This window comes from Staurois parvus, unplaced genomic scaffold (assembly GCF_062004578.1).
Source record: "Staurois parvus isolate SC_StPar_1 unplaced genomic scaffold, SC_StPar_1.0 ptg000328l, whole genome shotgun sequence".
Taxonomy (NCBI): domain Eukaryota; kingdom Metazoa; phylum Chordata; class Amphibia; order Anura; family Ranidae; genus Staurois; species Staurois parvus.
Window position 1 is genome coordinate 1,115,837 of NW_028318124.1, and position 25,978 is coordinate 1,141,814.

General features: G+C 41.8%; 1 protein-coding gene across 1 annotated transcript in view; it reads right to left on the bottom strand.

Moving 5' to 3' along the window:
- CNTD1 (cyclin N-terminal domain containing 1) overlaps window positions 1-25,978 on the bottom strand; it is a 165,251-nt gene that overhangs the window by 13,921 nt on the left and 125,352 nt on the right. The window contains exons 4-7 of the mRNA XM_089683939.1: window positions 7,272-7,440; window positions 6,259-6,421; window positions 2,288-2,432; window positions 2,121-2,217 (exon numbers count right to left, since the gene is read on the bottom strand). Of these exons, the coding sequence (XP_089540065.1) occupies window positions 2,121-2,217; window positions 2,288-2,432; window positions 6,259-6,421; window positions 7,272-7,440 (574 nt within the window). The remainder of the gene's footprint in view (window positions 1-2,120; window positions 2,218-2,287; window positions 2,433-6,258; window positions 6,422-7,271; window positions 7,441-25,978) is intronic.

Consider the following 25,978-nt stretch of genomic DNA (forward strand, 5'->3'; position numbering starts at 1 on the left):
GCTCCCACTCTAGTTTTGAACATTCCGCCATTCATTCCTATGGGACCAATTTCACCACGTAAATGCCGATATTTCGTGAACCATTCGGCGAAACGTTCCACAAAGTAATAGCACACCAATTGGGAACAATCCGCACGTTTCGGTATATTACTGTCTATGTAGTGTAAAAACTGTGGGAGGAGTTAGGGTGGTAAATTTGGCTATAATAATAAGAATATATATGTGAGATAACAGTAAGTGGTCTTGCCATGCAAGAACACTTAACTAGACCTCTGTAAATCTAAAATGGTAGCTTTTAAAGCCTTTTAAAGCGTTGCCTATGGATATTAAAAATGTATGCAGTTTGTTGCCATTGCACAGGGCATGCACAGTTTTAAAGTATGTCATGTTTGGTATCTATTTACTCGGCATACCATCATCTTTTATATTTTACCAAATGATTGGCCAATATATTGTGTTTTTGTGCTTTAAAAGTAAAAAAAGTGTTTTTTTTTAATTTGCTTTTGAAAAATCGCTGAGCGAGTACTATGTGCCATAAAAAATTGTAGTACCCACCATTTTATTCACTAGGGTGTCTGCTTTAAAAAATATATATAATGTTTGGGGGGTTTCAATTAATTTCCTAGCAAAAAATACTGATTTTTGTGAACAAAAAGTGTCAGAAAAGGCTTGGTCTTCAGGTGGTTAGAAGAGTGAGTGATGTGTGGCATAAACTTCTAATGCTGGGAATAAACCTCCCCCACCCCCCAAATCGACCCCTTTTTGGAAAGTAGACACCCCAAGCTATTTGCTGAGAGGCATGTTGAATCAATAGAAGAATTTATTTTTTTACCACAAGTTTTTGGAAAATGACAAAAAATTTTTTTTTTTTGTTACACAAAATTGTCACTTAAATGATGTATTGCTCACACATGCCATGGGTATATGTGGAATTACTCCCCAAAATACATTCTGCTACTTCTCCCGAGTATGTGGGTACCACATGTGAGAGACGTTTTGGCAGTCTAGCTAAGTACAGGACCCCAAAATTAATAAGCACCTTCAGGCTTTTAAAGGGCTTTATTTCCTCATTACACTTCCTGACTACCTATCACAGTTTCGGAGGCCCTGAAATGCCAGGATACCCCCCCCCCCCCAAATGACCCCTTTTTGGAAAGTAGACACCCCAAGGAATTTGATAAGAAGCACTGTAAGTATTTTGCAGATCTCATTTGCTGCCACACGTTTTTGGAAAATGAAGAAAAAAATGCATTCAAAAAAGGCATTCAAAGCAGTCATTGGATTTCAGGCTCCTGTATGTGGCTAGGCTCCCAAAAAGTCTCACATGTGGTATCCCCATACTCGGTAGAAGTAGCAGAATGTATTTTGGGGTGTAATTCCACATATACCCATGGCTTGTGCGAGAAATAAATCATTTAAATGACAACTTTATGTAAAAAAAAAAAATGTTTTTGTCATTTTCCAGAAACTTGTGAAAAAAAAAATAAATCTTCCATAGACTAAATGCCTCTCAGCAGATAGCTTAGGGTGTCTACTTTCCAAAAAGGGGTCATTTGAGGGTGTTTGTACTATCCTGGTATTTTAGCACCTCAGGAAATGTGATGAGCAGTCAGAAAGTAAAAGCTGTGTAAATTCCATTATCTATACCATAGTTTGTAGACGCTATAACTTTTACACTAAGCAATAAATATACACTTACTGGGATTTTTTTAACCAAAAACATGTAGCAGATACATATTGGCCTAAATTTATGACATTTTAGTTTTTTTGGATATTTTTTATGACCGAAATGAGAAAATATTGTTTTTTTCAAAAAAATGTTTTCTTTTCTTCAAAAATGTTTTTGTTTATAGCGCCAAAAATAAAATGTGCACAGGTGATCAAATACTTCCAAAAGAAAGCTCTATTTGTGTGAAAAAAAGGACATAAATTTCATTTATGTACCGCATTGCATGACCGCGCAATTGTCCGTTAAACTAGCGCAGCGCTGTATAGCAAAAAAAATGGTGTAAATTGCAGTATCTGTACCATAGTTTATACTCGTTTATAGCATAGTGTATACGCTATAACTGTGACAGTACAGTGTCTCACATTGACTATTTCAGTCTGTTTTGAAGTACCTGTTTCCAAGAATTCGGACTTATTAGATAGGTGCTGGCTGCAATGACTCCAGTACCCAGAAGCATTAGATCTTCCTTCACAGCCAGACATTTGCTCCTGTTAAAAAAAATACTATTAATCATCGGGATTAAGTCGGTGAATATATAGAGGGGACTTAAATTCTTACCTCTGAGTATTACTTGGAGTTGGTATGTCCACAGTTGACTTAAGCACAGTGTCATAAATAGGATTTCTAAGCAAATAAACCAAATCCAGTACCATCACACTCATATCATACACTTGGTTTAGTGGCAGAGAACAGCCATTGTATCCTGCAAAATTCAAAAAGTCAAGTTAACGTCATGCAAATAGCATTTACCGTCTCACTTTGATCCATATCTGGTTGTCACATTTCGTTATTTGAGACAGAGGCTGGCATTATTTTAAATTGAATTAGTGAGGATATAAATATAGCTAGTGCCATCACTGGTTGAGAAATGGTTCTGGCTTTCTATTACAGAAAGTGCCTTAAAATGTTACTAAACCCACAACAGTAAAATCAGTCTGTATATGCAGCAAAAGCCTGCTTGTTATATTCACTGTGGAACCTAAGGGGTTAATTCTCTACATTCTTACAGAATACTAAGGTCTAAACAAATAAATACCATGTGCCCTAAGACACACAGAACAAGCACTCAAACACAGAAAAGCTGGGCAACAAGAAAAAGTTGGTCAGTAATGGGTCAATTAATAGAAACCATCCAACATTGTGCGAAACGTGTTGTCATGGTAACGGGGACTTGTTGATTGGTCTCCTTCCTACTGAGCATTTCTGATGGTTCTTCTTGGCTTCCTTGTGTTTCGCTGAGGTCACTTCTGGTGCGCTGTGACGTCACTTCCGGTGCGCAATCTCCAGCAACTGAGGTGGTCCATCCTGCTCCTCTCATCCTGTGGGGTCTCTTTCAGTCCGCTGACCTTGGTCAGCTGTATACCATCCATTGTGGCTCTTTCACCTTCCATCTATTGAGCTCGTCATCTAAGCTCTTCATTGCCATGCCTACAACACAGTACGCTGCTCCCATCATTCCTTCAGTCTACGGTTTGCACTGATCCTTGTATGACATCCATTCATGGATACATCCTTATGGTGATTGTTGTGTTTATTGCTCCATTAAACGGTTTTCTATTGTCTGATGGTTATGAACACTACTGGTTTTTATTCTGGACATTCACCACGAGCGCTCTGATCTTTTATGCGTAATTAAGGTAGTGGTTCCGCAATCCAGCAAGAGATATGGGCCAAGGCAGTGGTGGGTGGAATGCAGGGACACAGAAATGCTATATCTGCAACTCCAGACAAAAACAGATCAGGGAGGATCCATAAACATAGCTGCTGGATAGATTTCACAAGAAGCAAGGAGGGGCTCAACCCCTCCTGCCGCCTTCAGCAGCTCTCCTGTTCCATTCAGTGACCCAAATGTTCAGGCATCGGGTTCACCGGCTGACCATAGAGCTAATCAGAGACCGGAATGGCTCTGATCATCTCTATGGTCTACGCAACTGAAAGCGATGATTATTTAATCACTTCTGGTTTGGCTAGATGTAAATAAACCCTTAGTGGTTTGCAAAAAGGCAGAAGATCATACCAATCTTGGTATGATTTGAAGCTTTGAAGGGCAGAGGAGAGATCTGGGGTCTAATAGACCCCAGACTTCTAAGTAAAGAGGACCCGTCACTGCTATTGCTATCACAATGAATATTTCTTGCCTCCACACTGCCAAGCAGACCTATTTTATCACTCTGATTAACACCTCCTCATCTAGTCCCCGTCAACTCTTCTCTACCTTAAAATCTCTACTTCGTCCTCCACTGCCTCCACCCACTAACTCACTCACTGCCCAGGAGATCACCAATCACTCCAAAAATAAGATCAAAACAATTTGTGATGAAATCTCCACTCTACAGATAACTCCCCCACTTAACACCCCATGTCCACAGGTACACTCAACATCACCCTTATTCAATCCTGCTACTACAGACAAGGTTGCTAAACTTTTTTCTAATGCCTACACAACCACCTGTCCCCTGGACCCTATTCCCTCTCAAATACTGCAGTCACCCTGAGGTTCTATCCTACACTTTCTAACTCACAGCTTTAATCTCTCCCTCTCTTCTGGCACCTTCCCCAACAATCTAAAACATGCACTAGTCACCCCCATATTTAAAAAGCCTTCCTTGGAGCCCACAAATCTTAACAACCTGCGTACCATCTGCTTGCTCCCGTTTTCCTCCAAAGTCCTTGAACACTTGGTCTACAACCGACTGCATGACCGCCTCATTAAAAATAACTTTCTTGATACCCTTCAGTCTGGATTTCGTCCTCAACACTTCACAGAAACTGCTCTCCTAAAACTCACAAACGATTTACTAACAGCAAAAACCAATAGACACTATTCTGTACTACTACTTCTGGACCTTTCGGCTGCCTTTGATACAGTTGACCACCCCCTCCTCAAAAAAAACTTTAATCCCTTGGTATCCATGACTGTGTTCTTTGTTGGTTCTCATCCTACCTATCTCACCGCACCTTTAGTTTCACTTACAATTCTACTTCCTCCTTTCCTCTTCCTTTCTCTGTTGTGTCCCCCAAGGTTATGTTCTTGGACTTCTCCTATTCTCAATCTATACCTTCTCCCTGGGTCAGCTGATAGTCACCCACAGCTTTGAATATCATTTATAAGCTGACCAAACTGAAATCTATCTTTCTACCCTTCAGCTCACAACATCAGTCTCCTCATGCATAACTAACTTACTGATTGACATATCAGTCTGGATGTCACATCACTTCCTCAAACTCAATCTATGCAAAACTGAGCTCCTAATATTTCTCCCCCCACGTGCCCCTTTCCCTGACTTCTCTGTCAAGATCAATGGTACAACCATCAACCCGTCCCTGCATGCCAGGGTGCTAAGTGTAATCCTGGACTCTGAATCCTCCTTTTGACCCCTTCAATCACTTTCCAAAGCTTGCCCTCTCAACCTCCGTAACATCTCCAAAATATGCCCCTTCCTAACCAGTGACACCACTCCTAATTCACTCCCAGGTTATCTCTCGCCTCGACTACTGCAACCTTGACTACTCCTCATTGGCTTACCTTTACATCCTCCTTTCAGCCCATTATGAATGCTGCTGCCAGGCTCATCCACCTTACCAACCGTTCAGTGTCTGCCTCCCCTCACTGCCAATCCCTGCACTGGCTGCCACTCACCCAACTAATTAAATTTAAAATACTAACAACAACTTACAAAGCTACATCACTAACCTAGTCTCAAAATACCAACCAAGTGTCTCCCTTCATTCCTCCCAAGACCTCTTGCTCTCCAGTTCCCTTGTCACCTCCTTCCATGTTTGCTTGCAGGCGCCTCTCCCATCTTTAAAATTCCATACTCCAATCTGTCCGACTATCTCTTACTCTGCCCACTTTTAGAAGATCCCTGAAAACTTTTCAGAGAAGCCTATCCTGCTTCCACCTAACAACTATACATGTATTTTCTCCATCAGCTCATCCTCCACAGCTATTACCTTTTGTATCGCTTGACCTTCCCTTTTTAGATTGTAAGCTCTAACGAGCAGGGCCCTCTGATTCCTCCTGTATTCAATTGTATTGTAACTGTACTGTTTGCCTTCATTGTAAAGTGCTGCCCAAACTGTTGGCGCTATATAAATCCTGTATATTAATATTAACAATTTATATTCCCTGTTATAAGAATAAAAGTGATGATAAAAAAAGGGACAGTACAAAAATAAAACAGACATTGATATTAAAAAATGTAAAGAAAAAAAAAAGGTTTAGGAACCCCTGCTACAGGCCAATTGTCCCCAAATAAACCATATGGTCTACAAAGGCTACATTTTTAATTCTGCAAACTGTTAAGGCAGTGGTCCAAAGTCTGTATCTTGCTCTCAGTCTGATACTTCCACTGTAAGGAGCCTATTACACATGTACCAAAGGTTAGGAAAAAAGACAAGTTTGGGGAATGAAAACTGTAATGTGCTGAATGTTATACAGTATACAGCAGAATGCCTAAATTTAGTTTTATGGATTGATTTGTTGGTATAAGCCTACATTTCAAGACAGGAAATGTGATAAAACTTACCTAGAACTTCTAATAGCATCTCTACAAATGTGAAAGGAGATTGGATGTTGATATGGAAGTCTAGAGTTTTTAGCACTGTCATTTCAGACTGCAGTAAATCTTTCTTTGTGTACGAGAAACCTGCAGATCTCAGAAACTGGATTACTACATTACTATTGATAATCTGAAAAAAGTACACAAATCAAATACTTAGCATTGTAAAGATGTGTTTTTCATACATCAAGCTTGTCAACAAAGAATAATTGAAGCTGATGTTCCTTCTTAGGTTGGAGAGTCACTGTCCCAGGACAAGCATGCAGCAAGTAAAATGTCAGAATACCTTTTATGCAGATGCCTAGTGAAACAATGCCTGCAGAATTTGAGCCATTGATGGCTTTGTAAGCAGCCATCTGGCTTTACAAAAGTCTATTTAAAAATCAACCAAGCCAGGCAGAAAATAAAATTATTAGCAGAACAGTGACTACAGCAGTTCAGATAGCTTGATCATAATAGCTGGCAGTGGAGATTCCTCCATCCACATTGTTAGTGTAAATGGGGATATTGATTTTCTCCCGTTCAGCGTGCACAGAAAATCAAGCCATCTGTGACTATGTTCATGTCTATATTTTAAGGAGAAGTATAGCTAAAGCTATTTTGGCTATACTTCTGAAAGTCTCAGGAGTGCAGTTTGTTGTGCACTCCTGTGACCCACTGTCTGCTGAGAGCCTTAACCAGACTCTCCCGCCCCCCCCCCCCCCCCATAGCCCAGCGCTCCAGAGACAGCTGGAGGGGCAGAGCAGAGAGCCAGAGGCTGACAGTTACAGCTCTCTGCTCACAGCAGAAGGGAGAACTGAGCTATCAGTGGTATTTGATTGCTCGGTTCGCACTGCAGAGCCAGCGTGGGACAGATGCATCATTGGATCGATGCTGCATACACTGTTGAGTGTGAGTTGAGTATGTTTCTTCTTTACAAGTCCATACTGCTCTTTTAAGCACACTAAATACAAATCTTATGTGCAACTGAAAACTCTTACATGATAGTGGAAATTCAACTTGCTAGTAATCTGAATACAAGACACCAGGTGGAGGATGAACCTTTCACAAAGATTGGCTTTTGCAGTTGCCCATGCCTCTGTGATTTCCATCAGATTCCTATTTTCTCTACTGGACTTATACAGCTGCTTTAGATATAGGATCATGAACCTGAAATAAAGCACAAGTCAATGTTATTCTATGTGTCAATCCAGTCAGCACTTTAACACAAACCTGACCAGGCTTCAAATGTTTCTAAGATAGCAGGAGCCTGACAGGTAAGCACCCTATTGTACACCATGTGCATACATCGTTTTCCCAAGTAACCTCTGCATCCTTGTGGTGCCCCCTTGGATCCTAGGCCAAGACTACATATAACAATTCTAGTACTGCCCAGATTGACCCTGCCTCTTCCTGGTGATTGAAGACCAGATTTGTCTTCAAGATATCAAATTCCATTTTTAGTGGAATGTTAAGATTCTGATGCTTTAACGATGGATGACAGGGGTGGGCTTTATCAACAGTAAATGGGACTGTATATAACACCCCTGAGTTGCCTCGGATGTGGCCCAGGACAGCACATTATTATGTACAGTGCAGGATGTTAAAATGGTTCTAAAGACTGAAGCTTTTTTGCCTTCATACATTCTATGCATGAAGGTAAAAAATGTTCTGTGTACAGCTCTACCCTCAGCCAACCTAATACTTACCAGAGCCCCCAATCCTGATCCAGCGATGTGCATAAGAGCAGCCGCTCTCTCGAGTGTCTTCGTACTCATCGGCTGAGATACAGCAGCGGGAGCCACTGCCAGTAAGGAGGGAGCAGGACACACAGAGGCACTGGGGGACCTGAGTAAAGGAGGGTCGAGGATGCTCTGTGCAAAACCATTATGTATGTATAACATGTTTATTATTTTTAAAACAAAACACCTGAACCTTTAGTATCACTTTAAGAGCCTGCCCACATTCTGAAGCTGGAGTCTGGAGAGCGAAATACTAGGCAGAAGTTCCTCTTAGTTATTTCCCCTAGACCAGTGGTTCTTAATCTTTTATTGAGTCACAAACCCCTTTAGGAATTGATTGAAAGCTATGGACCTCCAGCTCCTCCCCAGAATAATTCACATAAACACAACTTTGCATGCAATGAATATATGTACTTTAACTGCCTCATACACATATGACACATGCAAAGTTTGAATAAAGCGAATAATCACAAACAACAAAAGACTCCTTTATGCAAAAAGTATTAGCCACTCTTTAGGCCCCTTTCACACGGACGTTTCGATAGGGTCCACCTGCCCGTTTTTCAGAGGGACCCGATTGGAACCTCTATTCTCCTCTATGGAGCAGCGGGTTTAAATGGACATGTGTCCATTTACACCCACTGACATCCAATCTGATCCGATCCACCAAAAAGAGACAGATGGGGACCCATTCTCCTTCCATCCATCGGATGGGATGGCAGTCAGATGAAAACGGACAGGCGGTCTGTTTCCATCTGACCACCCACAGAGGACAGCGGGCTGTGTCTGTGTCCGCTCTGCAGCAACAGAGCAGACACGGACCTGTTATCCGCTTGCTCAGTGAAGATCAGCAGAGAGATCCCCCGCTGAGCAAGTGGATCCACTGACAGGTCCGCTCCGTGTGAAAGGGGCCTTACAAAAATGAAATACAATCATCTTGTGCAAATTAAAGAAAACAAGAGGCACAAGATGGCAGTTGTGCAGAGAAAGGTGAATTGAAATGACAAAAAATGGGCCTGCAATGTGTCAGACACTTAGCGATCAGCGCTGTAAGCAGTGGTAGGGTTAGAAACCCCTGCCTAGACTGAATGAGCATGCGGCATTAAATTTAGCATTAGCCCTTTTGCTGCCTGAGCTGTTTCTGCGTTATTTGCACACATGTTGAAAAAATAATTTTAGCCCTAAAGATTATACAAACCCCCCAAGCATTATATGTTTTCGGAAAGCGGACACCTTAGAGAATAAAATAGTGGTAGTTCCAATCTTTATGTCACATGATATTACTGCAAAGGATGAGAAAAATCAAACTTACAGTAAAAAACACACTAACATGATATTTAGGGCAGAGAAACACAATAAATTAACCAAAATGTTGGCAAAATATAAAAGATGAGGTTGTGCCAAGTAAATAGATACCCAAAATGTCAAGCCTTAAATTTTTATGCGCCTGTGAAATGGCGACAAACTTCAGTGCCAGAAATTTTCTAAAGGTGACACTTCAAAAGCTCCTACAGGTCATCAGTTTAGTATTATGGAGAAGGTCTTGTGCTAGAATTATTGCTCTCACTCTGGTGTGCGTGTTGATATGTAACGTGTATTGCAATAGATTTTTTTCATGCATAGGCAACCCCGACACATGCGTTTTACGCTCGTATATGTGGGGGTAGGGGACCTCAAAATTTTTGTGCTTGGTATAACGTTATGATTTTTTCAATTAAAAATTAAAACTTTCTTTCAATTAAAAATTACTTAACTTTTTTTTTCATCACATATGGGACATATGTGATGATTTTTAGGTGACGGGTTCTCTTTAATGAGAAATGCAGAGTCTTTTGGACCCTGAATGTCTCCTCTGGGCTCCACTGGATGTATTGCAATACATTTCTCCCCGGGAAAGTGACATCAGTGACCCGGAAGTGACATCATACACATCGATTTCCAGGTCACAATAAGGAGGAGAGGAGAACAGACGTGTGTCCACTCTCGGCTATCCACTTCACCCGCTGGCACCTGCCATGTCAGCCTGGGGCCTGCAGATGGGCAAGCGGAGCCCAAAATACATGGCGGGAGTGTGCACGGGGGACGGGGGGTCTGTGGAAGCAATCGGTGCTAGTGCAGCTGCCCGACTGCTTCCACCTGACCAGCAAGAGTCTGCCTGTCAGTTTTAGACACAATCCTGGTGGCTGCAGCTGCTAGATTGTGTGTATAATGCCCTGCCGTCAGGTCCGTATGACATACAGACCTGGCAACAAAAGGGTTAAAGAGTAACTCCAATTTTGTTTAAAAAAACAAAACAATCCCCTCTAGGTGATTAATGTACACTGCAGAGATTGTAACAAACTACCAGATTGCTGCCTTTTTCTCCTCTGAAGGAATATTTATTGTATACATTTTGGATTTTGGATACAGATTCTCTATGGAAATGACTTTTTTGTTATTGATGAGCTGGTGCACTTACAGTGCTCTAATGAGGAAAGTTGCAGTGCCTGCATACCTTTAGAAGTGATTAACCCAGGAGCTGACTGGCAACTTTTGGGCCCAGGACAACCCAGAGGATGCCCAAGGAACAGCAAACGGAGGACAACTTCTTAGCAATTACAGTTAGGTCCATATATATTTGGACACAGACACATTTATAGTTTTTTTTTCAGGTATTTACCAAAACATATTCAAGGTATAGTTATATAATGGATATGGGCTGAAAGTGCACACTATCAGGTTTAATTTGAGGATATGTACATCCAAATTGGAGGAAGGGTTTAGGAATTACAGCTCTTAAGAGTAGCCATCCCCCCTTTTCAAGGGACCAAAAGTAATTGGACAATTGAATATAATCATATATAAAATGTTAATTTATAATATTTTGTTGAGAATCCTTTACTGGCAATGACTGCCTGAAGTCTGGAACCCATGGACATTACCAAAGACTGGGTTTCCTCCTTTCTGATGCTTTGCCAGGCTCTAACTGCAGCTGTTTTCAGTTCTTTGTTTGTGGGTCTTTCTGCCTTTAGTTTTGCCTTCAGCAAGTGAAATGCATGCTCAATTGGGTTGAGATCAGGTGATTGACTTGGCCATTGTTGAATATTCCACTTCTTTCCTTTCAAAAGCTCCTGGGTTGCTTTTGCAGTGTGTTTTGGATCATTGTCCATCTGTACTTTGAAGCGCTGTCCAATCAACTTTGCTGCATTTGGCTGAATCGGGGCTGACAGTATATCTCTAACTACTGCAGAATTCATCCAGCTGCTTCAGTCTTCTGTCACAACATCAATAAACACCAATGAACCAGTGCCACTGGAAGCCATGCATGCCCATGCCATCACACTACCTCCACCATGTTTTTACAGATGACGTTGTGTGCTTTGGATCATGAGCTGCTCCAAGCCTTCTCCACACTGTTTTTTTCCCGTCATTCTGGCACAGATTAATCTTAGTTTCATCCGTTCAAAGAATGCTTTTCCAGAACTGGTCTAGTTTTTTAGATGTTTTTTGGCAAAGTCTAATCTTGCTTTTCTATTGTTCAGGCTTATGAATGGTTTGCACCTTGTGGTGAACCTTCTCTATTTGCTCTCGTGAAGTCCTCTCTTGATTGTAGACTTTGACAATGATACGCCCACTTTCTGGAGAGTGTCCTTCACTTGTCTGGATGTTGTGAATGGGTTTTTCTTTACCATAGAGAGGATCCTGCGATCATCCACCACTGTTGTCTTCTGTGAAAATCCATGCCTTGTTATGTTGCTGAGCTCACCAGTGCACTCTTCTTTCCTCAGAATGTACCAAACTGTTGATTTGGCCACTCCTAATGTTGCTCTGATGGATTTGTTTCATTTTTGAAGCCTTACAATGGCCTGTTTCACTTGCATGTCCAGCTCCTTTGAACGCATTATGTAGGTTCACAGCAAAATATTCCAAATGCAAATACCACACTTAGAATCAACTCCAGACCTTTTACCTGTTTAACTGATGAAGAAATAATGAAGGTGTAGCCCACACCTGGCCATGAAACAGCTTTTGATTCAATTGTCCAATTACTTTTGGCCCCTTGAAAAAGGGGGGATGGCTACTCCTAAGAGATGTAAAACCCTAAACCCTTCCTCCATTTTGGATGTACTTACTCTCAAATTAAACCTGAGAGTGTGCACTTTCAGCCCATATTCATTTTAGAACTATAGCTTGAATATGTTTTGGTAAATACCTGAAAAAAACTAAAATTGTGTCTGTGTCCAGATATATATGGACTTAACTGTATGTACATGTCCAAGGATAAAACTTCTCTTCTAAAAGAGCTCTCCAGCCTCTCCTGGTGCAGGGGTGTGGAAATTTTTAAAAAAAACTACTTGTCAAGGGACTAAATCGGGGCCCCAATCTACTTGTTCTTCATGACACTTGTTCTTCATCAGGAAAGGGTGGGTCAGGGTTTATACTTAATCCCTTTAGCTGCCAGAGCCGTTTTTGCATTTTTTGCACACGTTTAAAAATCATTTTAGGCCTGAAGATTACACAAAACTCCCAAATATGATATATTTTCTGAAAGCAGAGACCCTAGAGAAGAAAACAGTGGTAGTCCCAATGTTTTATGTCACATAATTTTACCGCAAAATTTTAGTAAGAAATATAAGTAAGTTAATTTTATGGCACAAAAAAGCAATAAATCACCATATTTTTTTGTCAAATATAAAAGACGAGGTTGCAGCAAGTAAATAGATATCCAACTTGCAAAACCTTAAATTTGTGCACGCTCTTGAAATGGCGATGAACTTCAGTACCCTATATTTTCTATAGGTCAACACTTTTAAAGCTCCTTATAGGTCACCAGTTTAGTGTTACGTAGGAGTTCTGGTGTTAGAATTATTGCTCTCATCCTAGCATGCGTGGTGATATGTGACATGTGTACCGCAATCAACGGTCTCATGCGTAGGCGCCCCATCGTGTGCTTTTACATTTGTACGTTCGTATATGTGGGGGCCTCAATATTTTGTTGGGGGGGGAGATGGTATGTGCTTGGGTGTAACTTTTATTTTTTAAAATTAAAAAAAAAAATGACTTTTTTTCACTTTTTCTTTTGTGATGATTTTTGGTGATAAGCTCTCTTTGAGACATCCAAGGTCTAAAATACCCTGCATGTCTCCCCTCTGCTCCACTGAATGTAATGTGGTGCACATCTGCACCATATTACAGTCATTCCTCGGGATCGTATTACAATCTCTTAACGGGGACCCGGAAGTGACATTGCTTCACCTGACAGGTGAGCTGCTGCTTGCCCGCAGCAGGGCTAAAGGAAGAGAAAAATCTATCTGCCTGGCGCCCGGAACTACATGTCCCGGGCGTCGGGCAATAGGAATCAAACATCCCTGTGGTGTACCACCCCAGACCCCCGATAAATTCTTTTCTTTACCCAACTGTCTGGAGGAATCCCTGGGCAAGGGGATCCAGTGGCTGCTACTCGAAAGAGTTAACAGTCCAGGGTATGGGGCTAGTCAGGTTTCTCACAAGAATGCTCTATCCACTTGTCTGGCCCAGGGGGTGTGGGATTACTCAGTCCTTTTCTGTGAGCTGGTTGAAATGGTGGCTGCCTTCAGGCCTCCTGCTTGGCTGGCTCCTTCCCCAGCTCTACAGGTGGTCCTCCCTCCAGGGACTGATGAGGCTGAGTGATCCTCCTTTCCAGGTCCCGGCCTGTAAGTAGGCCCCTTCCCACTGGGCCCCCTCCCAGGCTCCTGCATTTCAGTCTTCCTCACATCTTCCACCCCATCTCTTCTGCTGCTGAGCAGGCTCAATTATACTTAAGGGCTGTCCTCTCCCCGTGCCAAGCCTCCTACCTGGGGATTGGTCAGGATCCCTTAAGTATGCAGATCAGCTCCACCCACTGCTTCTTGAATCTTCTCCAGGTTTCTAGAGCAGGGGGAGATATCAAGGAACTGATCTGCAGAGCCTTTCAGCCCTGACCAAAAATTGACCTGCTGACTATTGCTCAGGCTGCTACTCAGCCGCTCTAACTAAAAAAATTTAACTAGCCCCCCCCCCTGGTTATCTAGAGGGGCGCTACATAAATATTAAAACAAATTAAATTAAATATAGAGAGGGAGGTGGGGACGGGGTAGTGAGAGAGAGAATGGGGTAAGAGAAGGGGGGTAAGGGGGGAAAAACATGTTTGGCAAATGATATGCATGGCCAGATTTTGCCGAACAGTAAATTGGATTAAAGTGGGATATTTAAACAGAATATGTGCCTAGTTGCTATGCATACTGCTCACATATACCACAGTCTTTGTACCCCCAAAGAATAATACTCCTATTTACTGTACCACAACTGACACCCTCACAATTTCATATGAACCAGAGGACAAAGGATCATTTTTTAAATATAAAACACTTCCATTACATATGCTTTTGTGCACACAAAAAGGATAGAATTTTAGCCTACCTTAGAGAAGAACTTTATTAAAGTGGAACTTTACTCACAGTAATTGATAAAAAATAAATACTCTGTAGCAAGGAACATACATTCCACATTAATATTAATAAATTTGCAGTGTTTCACTAAATACATTAAATACACATAAATGAATAAAATGAATGAACCTCTAGAAATCAAGGTATATAAAGTGAATTACATAAAGGTGCAAAATATGTGAACCAAACACCCAATAAAGATGCACAAATGAAATATAAAATATATAACAGTCCCCATCAAATCAAATAATCAGATTCAGGTGAATGATGCAAATTCTTCATCTCATTATTTGTGAAAGCAAGATGGGTACTTACCAGATGTGCCGACCTCTTAATTAAAGGAGGTCAGCAAACACTTTAATGTCACACCCAGCTCCAGACTCTAAGGCGTCAATTCAGACCGCACACATCTTATTACTCCACAGACCTTCAAAATCACTTGGGGTATGTGCACATTCATTTGGAGGTAAAAAAAAAGTGCCTCTCATAGTGCAAATTGTATAAAAGGAATTTATTAAAAAGAGGAATCACACTTACAAGCAGAAAGCAGCGTCACAACATAACAAGTCAGCCAACCACTAAGGACAGTAGTTTCGGCTAATCACTAAGCGATGATGTCACAAGGGATGCTCCATCCGACACATTTCATTATAACAGACAACTTCTGGGGCTCAAATTCCACATTATTAATTATGCAGCCAAAATCAGTGTGTGCTATAAATTGCCTCTAGCTTTTATTCTGTTTCTTCTTGCTGGAGGCTGCCATTTTGTTGAAGCCCACAGCCCCGAGCAGCAGGTAAGGCAGAACTAAATCCTCCTATCCTTTTCAAACAAGGAAACTACCATCTGTTTGAACTGCAACTGTCATGGTGCTGCACATGTGATCAGTTATAACACTAATCATTTGATGGTCTGACAGTTTGGTTGAGAAAATTAGACAGTTAGCATTCCTGGCATGCTGGAAAAGTAACTGATTTTGAAACTGTTCAATCGAAAGGTTTAGTTTCATCTTAATCTTTAGACTGTCAGTAGATCAGCCTCTACAATCTCGACAGTGCCTCAAAATCAGGGTTTGCAGAGTCCCTTTTACATCAGAGCTACATCAGAGTCCACAGAGTTCCCCTTTACACTGAAAGGGGGAACTCTGCAGACTCTGATGTAAGGGGAGTTCTGGGGACTCTGATGTAAGGGAGAATAATATGGACTCTGGTGTAAAAGTGAACTCTGTAAGGGGGTCTCTGATCACCAGAGCTCTCCTTTGCATCAGAGTTCCCAGAGTCCCCCATACATCAGAGTCTGCAGAAATCCCACTTACATCAGAGTCTGCAGAGATCTCCCTTACATCAGGATTTCCAGAGTCCCCTTACACTGCCATTCCTCATTCCTTCACAGTCTAGGGCACTGCAAGTCTCAGCATAGCAGGCTGCCATACCTCAGTCTCCCACAGACAGCACTGAAAGTCCCAACATAGCAGGCTGCCATTCCTCTGAGGAATGACAGCCTGCTATGCTGGGACTTGTACTGCCCTCTATTGGGGACTTAAGAATGGCAGCCCACTATGCTGGGACTTGTAGTGCCCTCTGTGGGGGACTGATGAATGGCAGCCTGCTATGCTGGGACTTGTAGTGCCCTCTGTGGGGGACTGGGGATTCCCCAGACCCCTACAGTCTATGCTCTACAAGTCCCAGCATAGCAGGCTGCCATATCTCAGTCCCCTACAGAGGGCAGTACAAGTCCCGGCATAATGGGCTGCCATTCCTCAGTCCCCCACAGATAGCAATCCAAATTCCTGCATAGCAGTCTGCCATCAGTCCCCCAGACCCCACACACAGCACGAGGAGACTGCAGTGGCAGCTTGCCACCCCTCATTCATTCCCTGGCTGCCAAACATCGCGCCCCTCACCACTCTCCACTGGTGGGCTCCCCTCCAGATTCTGGGCAGCATGTCTCACCGCAGGGCCGGCGGACGGGAGGTGGAGCAAGTCTGGACAAAAGGAGGTGGTTACAGGATGCAGGGCATATGTAAGCATTTAATTGGTTGTTGGGACGCTAGGTGGTCCTAGCAACTATTAATTTTGTCAGGGTGGGAAGACAGGGGAAGTATTTGTCAAAAAGGTCAGTAGGCCCCTGCTCTTCAGGTTCTGCATATTAAAAAAAAAAAAAAAGTCTGCAGTGGAAGCAGCCTTTTTTTTTTTTTTTTTTAAAGAAATATTTATTGGAGTTTGTGAAAAACATTGACAAGGTCCTACAATGCAAAGAGTATAGAAAAAATAGATTATTATTGCAATGATTAGTAGCGTAATAGTACAAGGTAAACCATTATTGATAACATTGAGCTTGGTTCTCACTGGATGGTAGGAGGGGATTGAGAAAGATTTGTATTGTGAACCTAAAATGCATATCAGATTGAGTTGAGTATGAATAAAAAGTTTTGTGATCTGAGTAGGAGGTTGTGTGCTGTGTAAGGGTACGTGTACTATAACCACTCCTCAGGGGTTAGCAACGTAAATACTTTGAACTAACGAGAGGGAAAAACAAATGTGATATGTAAAATAGGACTTGGGAGAGGAGATACGAGGAAGGAAAGGAGGAAAAGAGAAGAGAAAGATGAGATTGATATATATATGTAAGGCTGAGGTGTTAACAGTGGGCCGGAGAGCCAAGGAATTAGTTTCGGAGTTGTGAAGACGAGGCGTGAGGCAACCTAGGAAGAGGGTGACTCGTGTCGAATGCAATGTATCTAAAGCTAAAGCATGTAGATATGGTGTGACACAGAATCAATGTGGATTTAAGCAAAGTGAATAAATGACTGTGTAAAATTTGGGTAGGGAGACATCGATATATAGCGGTTATCAATCACAAATAATATAAATGTATAACATACATATGGGATCACGAATAGATCTTATAGCTCATGGGTCAAGCTGCAAGGCCTGTAAAAGTTCTCTTTGTTCTGACGTGGTGAAGGTTTTGTTGATGTAAAGGTGCCATTTCCAATCATAGGAGTCAGCAGTGCGATTGCAGGATGATATAAGGTCAAGTTTGTCCATACATAGAAGGTGGTTGAGGTCTTGTTTAATATCTGATATGGTTGGGGGTGTATTTGGGACCCATTTTTTTTAAGATAGCTCTTCTTGCAACTAGAAAGTAGGTTTGATAACCATGGTTTATTTTTTCTGAGTCTTGCGAGTTGATGGTGGGAGGCGTGCAAGGATGTGTGATCCAAGCAACCGAAGAGAAGGAGTAACGGGTCTTTGATCAGCTGTACGTTGGTGATAAATGCAGCAAAGCGGTTTACTTGGTCCCATAAATTGGATATTTGAGGACATGACCAGAATCTGTGGAACAGGGATGGCATATGACAACTGCACAGTGGACAATGAGACATGAAAGAGTTGAGTTTAGAGAAGGCACAAGGAATGTAGGCACAGTGCATAATTTTGAGTTGTTGTCCACACCAGAATTAATTTGTTATGAAGGCACAAGTGGTGTTAAATCCCGTTAGTATTTCGTCGACTGTAATTGCGTTTTGGAAGTCTTTGACCCAAGAGGCTGTTGATGAGTATTCTAATGGTTTTGGTGGGTGACCCAAGATGTGTATGCTGCATATTGTTGCGGGAGAGGAAAAGATGGATTATTGTTTATTGGGAGGTAGCGGGATACCCAAGGGGAAACCCATAGCTTGCATCTGACCTCTCTCTAGGCTATGAGAGTGTCACATATGAGCGAGTTATGTTTTAGATGGGGTGGGAGTGAATTAACATTACAATGTAGTGTTGCTGCTAGACTATATGCGTGAACCATGTCAGTTTCGAGTGGAAAATTTAAGTATTTGGACGACTGGGCAAGCCAGTCTAAGCAGACTCGTAATAAGCAGGAAAGATTGTATACTCTGATGTTGAGTAGTCCAGATCCTCCTTCGCTCCTTGGAAGATAAAGTTTATGCAGGGCTATTCGTGAGAGGCAGCCCTCCTATAAGAATTTAGATATTGCATTATTAGTTTCGTAATGTCTCCATGTCTGAGTAGGAGTGGGATGGTCTGTAGAGGGTATAAAAGTTTTGGGAAACTAACCATTTTAAGTAAGTGTGATCTTCCAAGTAGCGATAATGGTAGATCTTTCCACATTTCAAGTTCTCCTAGGATCCTATCTATTGCTGGTCTGAAGTTTAGCGTGTACAGTGAAGAGGGGAGCTTGGTCCTGACGAAGCTGAGTGAGATACACCCACCGGCGAAACGCGTTGACGTCATACGTCAGATACGTCACTTCCGGTCATGCGCATTGGCGATATGCACGCCGACCTACAAGGAGGCAGCCATTTTCACATGCCATGAGTCATGCAAAAGCTGTACAGGCGCCATGGAGAGTTTGGAACCCGCGAAATGTCGGCTGATGTAAGCGGTAGTTCCCTGGATCAACACGGCAGTACCTATGAAGGATATTTCTATTTTTTACTACCCATGGCACAGGTGGTGAGTGGACTGTTACAGGATTAATGAAGAAGGCTTCTTGTTACTTATACTATATATACAGTCAGGTCCATAAATATTGGGACATCGACACAATTCTAACATTTTTGGCTCTATACACCACCACAATGGATTTGAAATGAAATGAACAAGATGTGCTTTAAATGCAGACTGTCAGCTTTAATTTGAGGGTATTTACATCCAAATCAGGTGAACGGTGTAGGAATTACAACAGTTTGCATATGTGCCTCCCACTTGTTAAGGGACCAAAAGTAATGGGACAGAATAATAATCATAAATCAAACTTTCACTTTTTAATACTTTGTTTCAAATCCTTTGCAGTCAATTACAGCCTGAAGTCTGGAACGCATGGACATCACCAGACGCTGGGTTTCATCCCTGGTGATGCTCTGCCAGGCCTCTACTGCAACTGTCTTCAGTTCCTGCTTGTTCTTGGGGAATTTTCCCTTCAGTTTTGTCTTCAGCAAGTGAAATGCATGCTCGATCGGATTCAGGTCAGGTGATTGACTTGGCCATTGCATAACATTCCACTTCTTTCCCTTAAAAAACTCTTTGGTTGCTTTTGCAGTATGCTTTGGGTCATTGTCCATCTGCACTGTGAAGCGGCGTCCAATGAGTTCTGAAGCATTTGGCTGAATATGAGCGGATAATATTCCCGAAACACTTCAGAATTCATCCGGCTGCTATTGTTAGCAGTCACATCATCAATAAATACAAGAAAACCAGTTCCATTGGCAGCCATACATGCCCACGCCATGACACTGCCACCACCATGCTTCACTGATGAGGTGGTATGCTTAGGATCATGAGCAGTTCATTTCCTTCTCCATACTCTTCTCTTCCCATCACTCTGGTACAAGTTGATCTCGGTCTCATCTGTCCATAGGATGTTGTTCCAGAACTGTGAAGGCTTTTTTAGATGTCGTTTGGCAAACTCTAATCTGGCCTTTGTTTTTGAGGCTCACCAATGGTTTCCATCTTGTGGTGAACCCTCTGTATTCACTCTGGTGAAGTCTTCTCTTGATTGGTGACTTTGACACACATACACCTACCTCCTGGAGAGTGTTCTTGATCTGGCCAACTGTTGTGAAGAGTGTTTTCTTCACCAGGGAAAGAATTCTTCAGTAATCCACCACAGTTGTTTTCTGTGGTCTGCTGGGTCTTTTGGTGTTGCTGAGCTCACCGGTGCGTTCCTTCTTTTTAAGAATGTTCCAAACAGTTGTTTTGGCCACGCCTAATGTTTTTGCTATCTCTCTGATGGTTTTGTTTTGTTTTTTTCAGCCTAATGATGGCTTGCTTCACTGATAGTGACAGCTCTTTGGATCTCATCTTGAGAGTTGACAGCAACAGATTCCAAATGCAATAGCACACTTGAAATGAACTCTGGACCTTTTATCTGCTCATTGTAATTGGGATAATGAGGGAATAACACACACCTGGCCATGGAACAGCTGAGAAGCCAATTGTCCCATTACTTTTGGTCCCTTAACAAGTGGGAGGCACATATGCAAACTGTTGTAATTCCTACACCGTTCACCTGATTTGGATGTAAATACCCTCAAATTAAAGCTGACAGTCTGCAGTTAAAGCGCATCTTGTTCGTTTCATTTCAAATCCATTGTGGTGTTGTATAGAGCCAAAAATGTTAGAATTGTGTTGATGTCCCAATATTTATGGACCTGACTGTACATCAGAGTGAGAGTACCCAGAGTGACTATCCTCATATTATTTGTCTTATTTCAGGATGGGGACATTATGATGCATTACCTAGATGCAAGGCATACAACATATACTGCAACAGGCGGAAGACCCATTGGGCCTCATTCTATTTCAAATATTAAAGTGGTTTGCAGTCCACATGTTGTGGTGAAGAAACCATATAAAGCAGGCCTCTGCTATTTGTATTCATCTCTCCATCAAGACATCAACAGTGACTCTTTCATCTATAAGAATCTTTGCAACTATTTGCATCTACCACGGGTAGATGGGCCCCAACCACATGTGCCTTTACAGGGTTGTACTGCATGAATCCATAATTACATTACTGGGGTTTATCCCCCTTCTTTTCATTCAATTTTTTACCCACATTGCCTTGTATAGGCTTAGGGTTATGCTTCTCTCCACGTGGTAACTGTATTTGCTTATATGCATAGCATGTGATATTATATACAGTCAGGTCCATAAATATTGGGACATCAACACAATTCTAACATTTTTGGCTCTATACAACACCACAATGGATTTGAAATGAAACAAACAAGATGCGCTTTAACTGCAGACTGTCAGCTTTAATTTGAGGGTATTTACATCCAAATCAGGTGAACGGTGTAGGAATTACAACAGTTTGCATATGTGCCTCCCACTTGTTAAGGGACCAAAAGTAATGGGACAATTGGCTTCTCAGCTGTTCCATGGCCAGGTGTGTGTTATTCCCTCATTATCCCAATTACAATGAGCAGATAAAAGGTCCAGAGTTCATTTCAAGTGTGCTATTGCATTTGGAATCTGTTGCTGTCAACTCTCAAGATGAGATCCAAAGAGCTGTCACTATCAGTGAAGCAAGCCATCATTAGGCTGAAAAAAACAAAACAAAACCATCAGAGAGATAGCAAAAACATTAGGCGTGGCCAAAACAACTGTTTGGAACATTCTTAAAAAGAAGGAACGCACCGGTGAGCTCAGCAACACCAAAAGACCCAGCAGACCACAGAAAACAACTGTGGTGGATTACTGAAGAATTCTTTCCCTGGTGAAGAAAACACTCTTCACAACAGTTGGCCAGATCAAGAACACTCTCCAGGAGGTAGGTGTATGTGTGTCAAAGTCACCAATCAAGAGAAGACTTCACCAGAGTGAATACAGAGGGTTCACCACAAGATGGAAACCATTGGTGAGCCTCAAAAACAAAGGCCAGATTAGAGTTTGCCAAACGACATCTAAAAAAGCCTTCACAGTTCTGGAACAACATCCTATGGACAGATGAGACCGAGATCAACTTGTACCAGAGTGATGGGAAGAGAAGAGTATGGAGAAGGAAATGAACTGCTCATGATCCTAAGCATACCACCTCATCAGTGAAGCATGGTGGTGGCAGTGTCATGGCGTGGGCATGTATGGCTGCCAATGGAACTGGTTTTCTTGTATTTATTGATGATGTGACTGCTAACAATAGCAGCCGGATGAATTCTGAAGTGTTTCGGGAATATTATCCGCTCATATTCAGCCAAATGCTTCAGAACTCATTGGACGCCGCTTCACAGTGCAGATGGACAATGACCCAAAGCATACTGCAAAGCAACCAAAGAGTTTTTTAAGGGAAAGAAGTGGAATGTTATGCAATGGCCAAGTCAATCACCTGACCTGAATCCGATCGAGCATGCATTTCACTTGCTGAAGACAAAACTGAAGGGAAAATTCCCCAAGAACAAGCAGGAACTGAAGACAGTTGCAGTAGAGGCCTGGCAGAGCATCACCAGGGATGAAACCCAGCGTCTGGTGATGTCTATGCGTTCCAGACTTCAGGCTGTAATTGACTGCAAAGGATTTGAAACAAAGTATTAAAAAGTGAAAGTTTGATTTATGATTATTATTCTGTCCCATTACTTTTGGTCCCTTAACAAGTGGGAGGCACATATGCAAACTGTTGTAATTCCTACACCGTTCACCTGATTTGGATGTAAATACCCTCAAATTAAAGCTGACAGTCTGCATTTAAAGCACATCTTGTTCATTTCATTTCAAATCCATTGTGGTGGTGTATAGAGCCAAAAATGTTAGAATTGTGTCGATGTCCCAATATTTATGGACCTGACTGTACCTATGGTACAATTTTTTGAAATACCTCCTACAGGGAGTGTAACCAATGTGAGGTGCTGCAAATGCTTTAGACTATGGTTGTCACAGCCTTTGCAGCACATACAGTGGGGATCGAAAGTTTGGGCACCCCAGCTAAAAATTTGTATTAATGTGCATAAAGAAGCCAAGGAAAGATGGAAAAATATCCAAAAGGCATCAAATTACAGATTCGACATTCTTATAATATGTCAACAAAAGTTAGATTTTATTTCCATCATTTACACTTTCAAAATAACAGAAAACAAAAAAATGGCCTCTGCAAAAGTTTGGGCACCCTGCAGAGTTAATATCTTGTACTGCCCCCTTTGGCAAGTATCACAGCTTGTAAACGCTTTTTGTAGCCAGCCAAGAGTCTTTCAGTTTACGCCTCTTGATGTAATCCCCCGTGGATTTTGAGGTGTGTTTAGGATCATTATCCATTTGTAGAAGCCATCCTCTCTTTAACTTCAGCTTTTTCACAGATGGCATCAAGTTACCATCCAAAATTTGCTGAAATTTTATTGAATCCATTTTTCCTTCTACTCGTGAGATGTTCCCTGTGCCACTGGCTGCAACACAACCCCAAAGCATGATTGATCCAACCCCATGCTTAACAGTTGGACAGAGGTTCTTTTCATTAAATTCTGTGCCCCTTCCTCTCCAAACGTACCTTTGCTCATTCCGGCCAAAAAGTTCAATTTTAACCTCATCGGTCCACAGAACTTGTTTCCAAAATGCATCAGGCTTGTCTATATGTTCATTTGCAAAGTTCAAACGATGATTTTTGTGGTGAGGACGTAGAAGAGGTTTTCTTCTGATGACTCTTCCATGAAGACCATATTTGTACAAGTATCTCTTTATAGTGGAATAGTGTACCACAACTCCAGTGTCTGCCAGATCTTTCTGGAGGGATCGTGCAGTCAAACGTGGGTTTTGAATTGTTTTTCTCACAATCCTGCAAGCTGTTCTGTCTGATATTTTTCTTGGTCTTCCAGATCTTGCTTTAACTTCCACTGTTCCTGATGACTGCCATCTCTTAATTACATTCCGAACAGAGGATACTGACATCTGAAAACGCTTTGTTATCTTCTTATAGCCTTCTCCAGCTTTGTGAGCGTCAACTATTTTCAGTTTCAGATTTCTAGACAACTGCTTAGAAGAACCCATGGTGCTGTTTGTTGGGGCAAGGTCAGATGAGTCTGGGCATTTAAAACCTTTGAGATTGACATCACCTGGTCTTCCCAGACGATGATTGAGAACAATCCATGACACTGGCAGGTCTCAGCTTGGCAAAGGGGGCAGTGCATGCTATAAATTCTGCAGGGTGCCCAAACTTTTGCAGACGCCATTTTTTTGTTTTCTGTTATTTTGAAAGTGTAAATGATGGAAATAAAATCTAACTTTTGTTGACATATTATAAGAATGTCTAATCTGTAATTTGATGCCTTTTGGAGATTTTTCCATCTTTCTTTGGCTTCTTTATGCACATTAATACAAATTTTTAGCTGGGGTGCGCAAACTTTCGATCCCCACTGTATATATCCAGACCGGTCTTGGTGTGATTTTAAGTGGTTTTAGGTCTGTGTGTATTGTCTCATACTGAGGTGATGGTAAACCAGGGCGATTGCCCGATTGTCAATTATTAATGTGTAATAAAGCATAATTTTTGGAAATTGTTCTGAGTATCGCATTCTGTCCATAATGTAGCCTCTTTCTTGTGAATCTCTTTTCACAAATTTCTTTGCTGGTCTGCATATTTATTGGCTACTGGATGGAAGCCATATATTGGGTGATACAGTAATTTATATTTGAACCTCTAAACCTATTTTTTACAGGATTGGATATGAGCCCTGCAGCTATAACCTGGGCCATAGGTGTGAAATACTTTGATTGGATCAGGTGAGTAAAAGGACCTGAGAAGCCAAATTTTTGTAGGACTATTGTAACCAGGTGAAATTCACGTTGTCGAAAGCCTTCTCGGCATCAAGGGATATGATTGCTAGATCATGATGTGGGTTGTGTTTGGCATGGTTTAGCACAGCTAGAACTTTGCGAATGTTGGAAGCATCCGATCTTATCTGGATGAATCCTGCTTGGGATGGGTGGATGAGAGACGGTAAAATGGTGGCTAGTTTGTTTGCTATGATTTTTGACATTATTTTAGCGTCTAGATTTAAGAGGGAAATCGGCCGATAAGAGCCTAGATCTGTAGGGTCCTTACCTTTCTTTGCTATCAGTTTTATATGCGCTTGGAAGCCTGACAGAATGTATTCACCCACTTCCTGGATTTTTTGGTATACTGATTGTAGGGTTGGAGTAATTATTTTGGCCATAAGTTTGTAAAATTCTGCGGTGTATCTGTCGGGGCCAGTAGCTTTGCCGTTAGCTAATGAGTGGATCGCCGAGGTGATATCTTTCAATGTGATCGGGGCGTTAAGAGTGTGTAGCGTGGTTGGGTCAATTTGTGGAAGGGTAAGTTGTTCCAAGAAGGAGCTGGCATGTGCAATGTCAATTGGATCTGATCCATTTAATTGGGCGTAGAATCGTTCTAGAATTGAAATTATGTTTTCTTGTGTATCTTTCAGGGAGCCCTGAGAGTCCTTCAATGCTGTGAAGTGAGTTGGGGTGAAAGGTTTTCTGCATAAACGGGCCAATAGTTTGCCCGGTTTGTTGCTGAATTTGTGGTTTTTCACCTCTAGCCAAATTTTCCTGTTTTCATGCGAATTTAGGTTTATCAGGTTTTTATGAGCCTGTCTTAGAAGCATGCTGGCTTCTTTGAATTTTTGTAAGAGTTTCTTTTTATGGGTGGATGTGAATGCTATTATTCTGCCCCTAAGTACTGCTTTACCAGTTTCCCTGAACAGATAGAGGGTGGGTTGATGGGCCTTATTTGTGTTTATGAAATCTGTCCAGGTTGTTGTGATTATTTGGGATAGGTCTTGATTGTTCCCCAAGTAGGACGGGAAGCTCCAAATTCTAAGCGAGCGAGTTGTGTCAAGGCATTTCAGTGAAATGGATATCGGGTAATGATCAGAGATGACCATGTCATGAATGGTGGACCCAGTGACATGGTTTAGCAAAGCGGAATTGCAAAAAAAGTAATTGATTCTGGAGAGTGTATGGTGAACATGGGAGTAGAAAGTAGTTTTTTCCATCTGGGTGGGAAAGACGCCATATGTCCGTGAGCTGTAGAGCC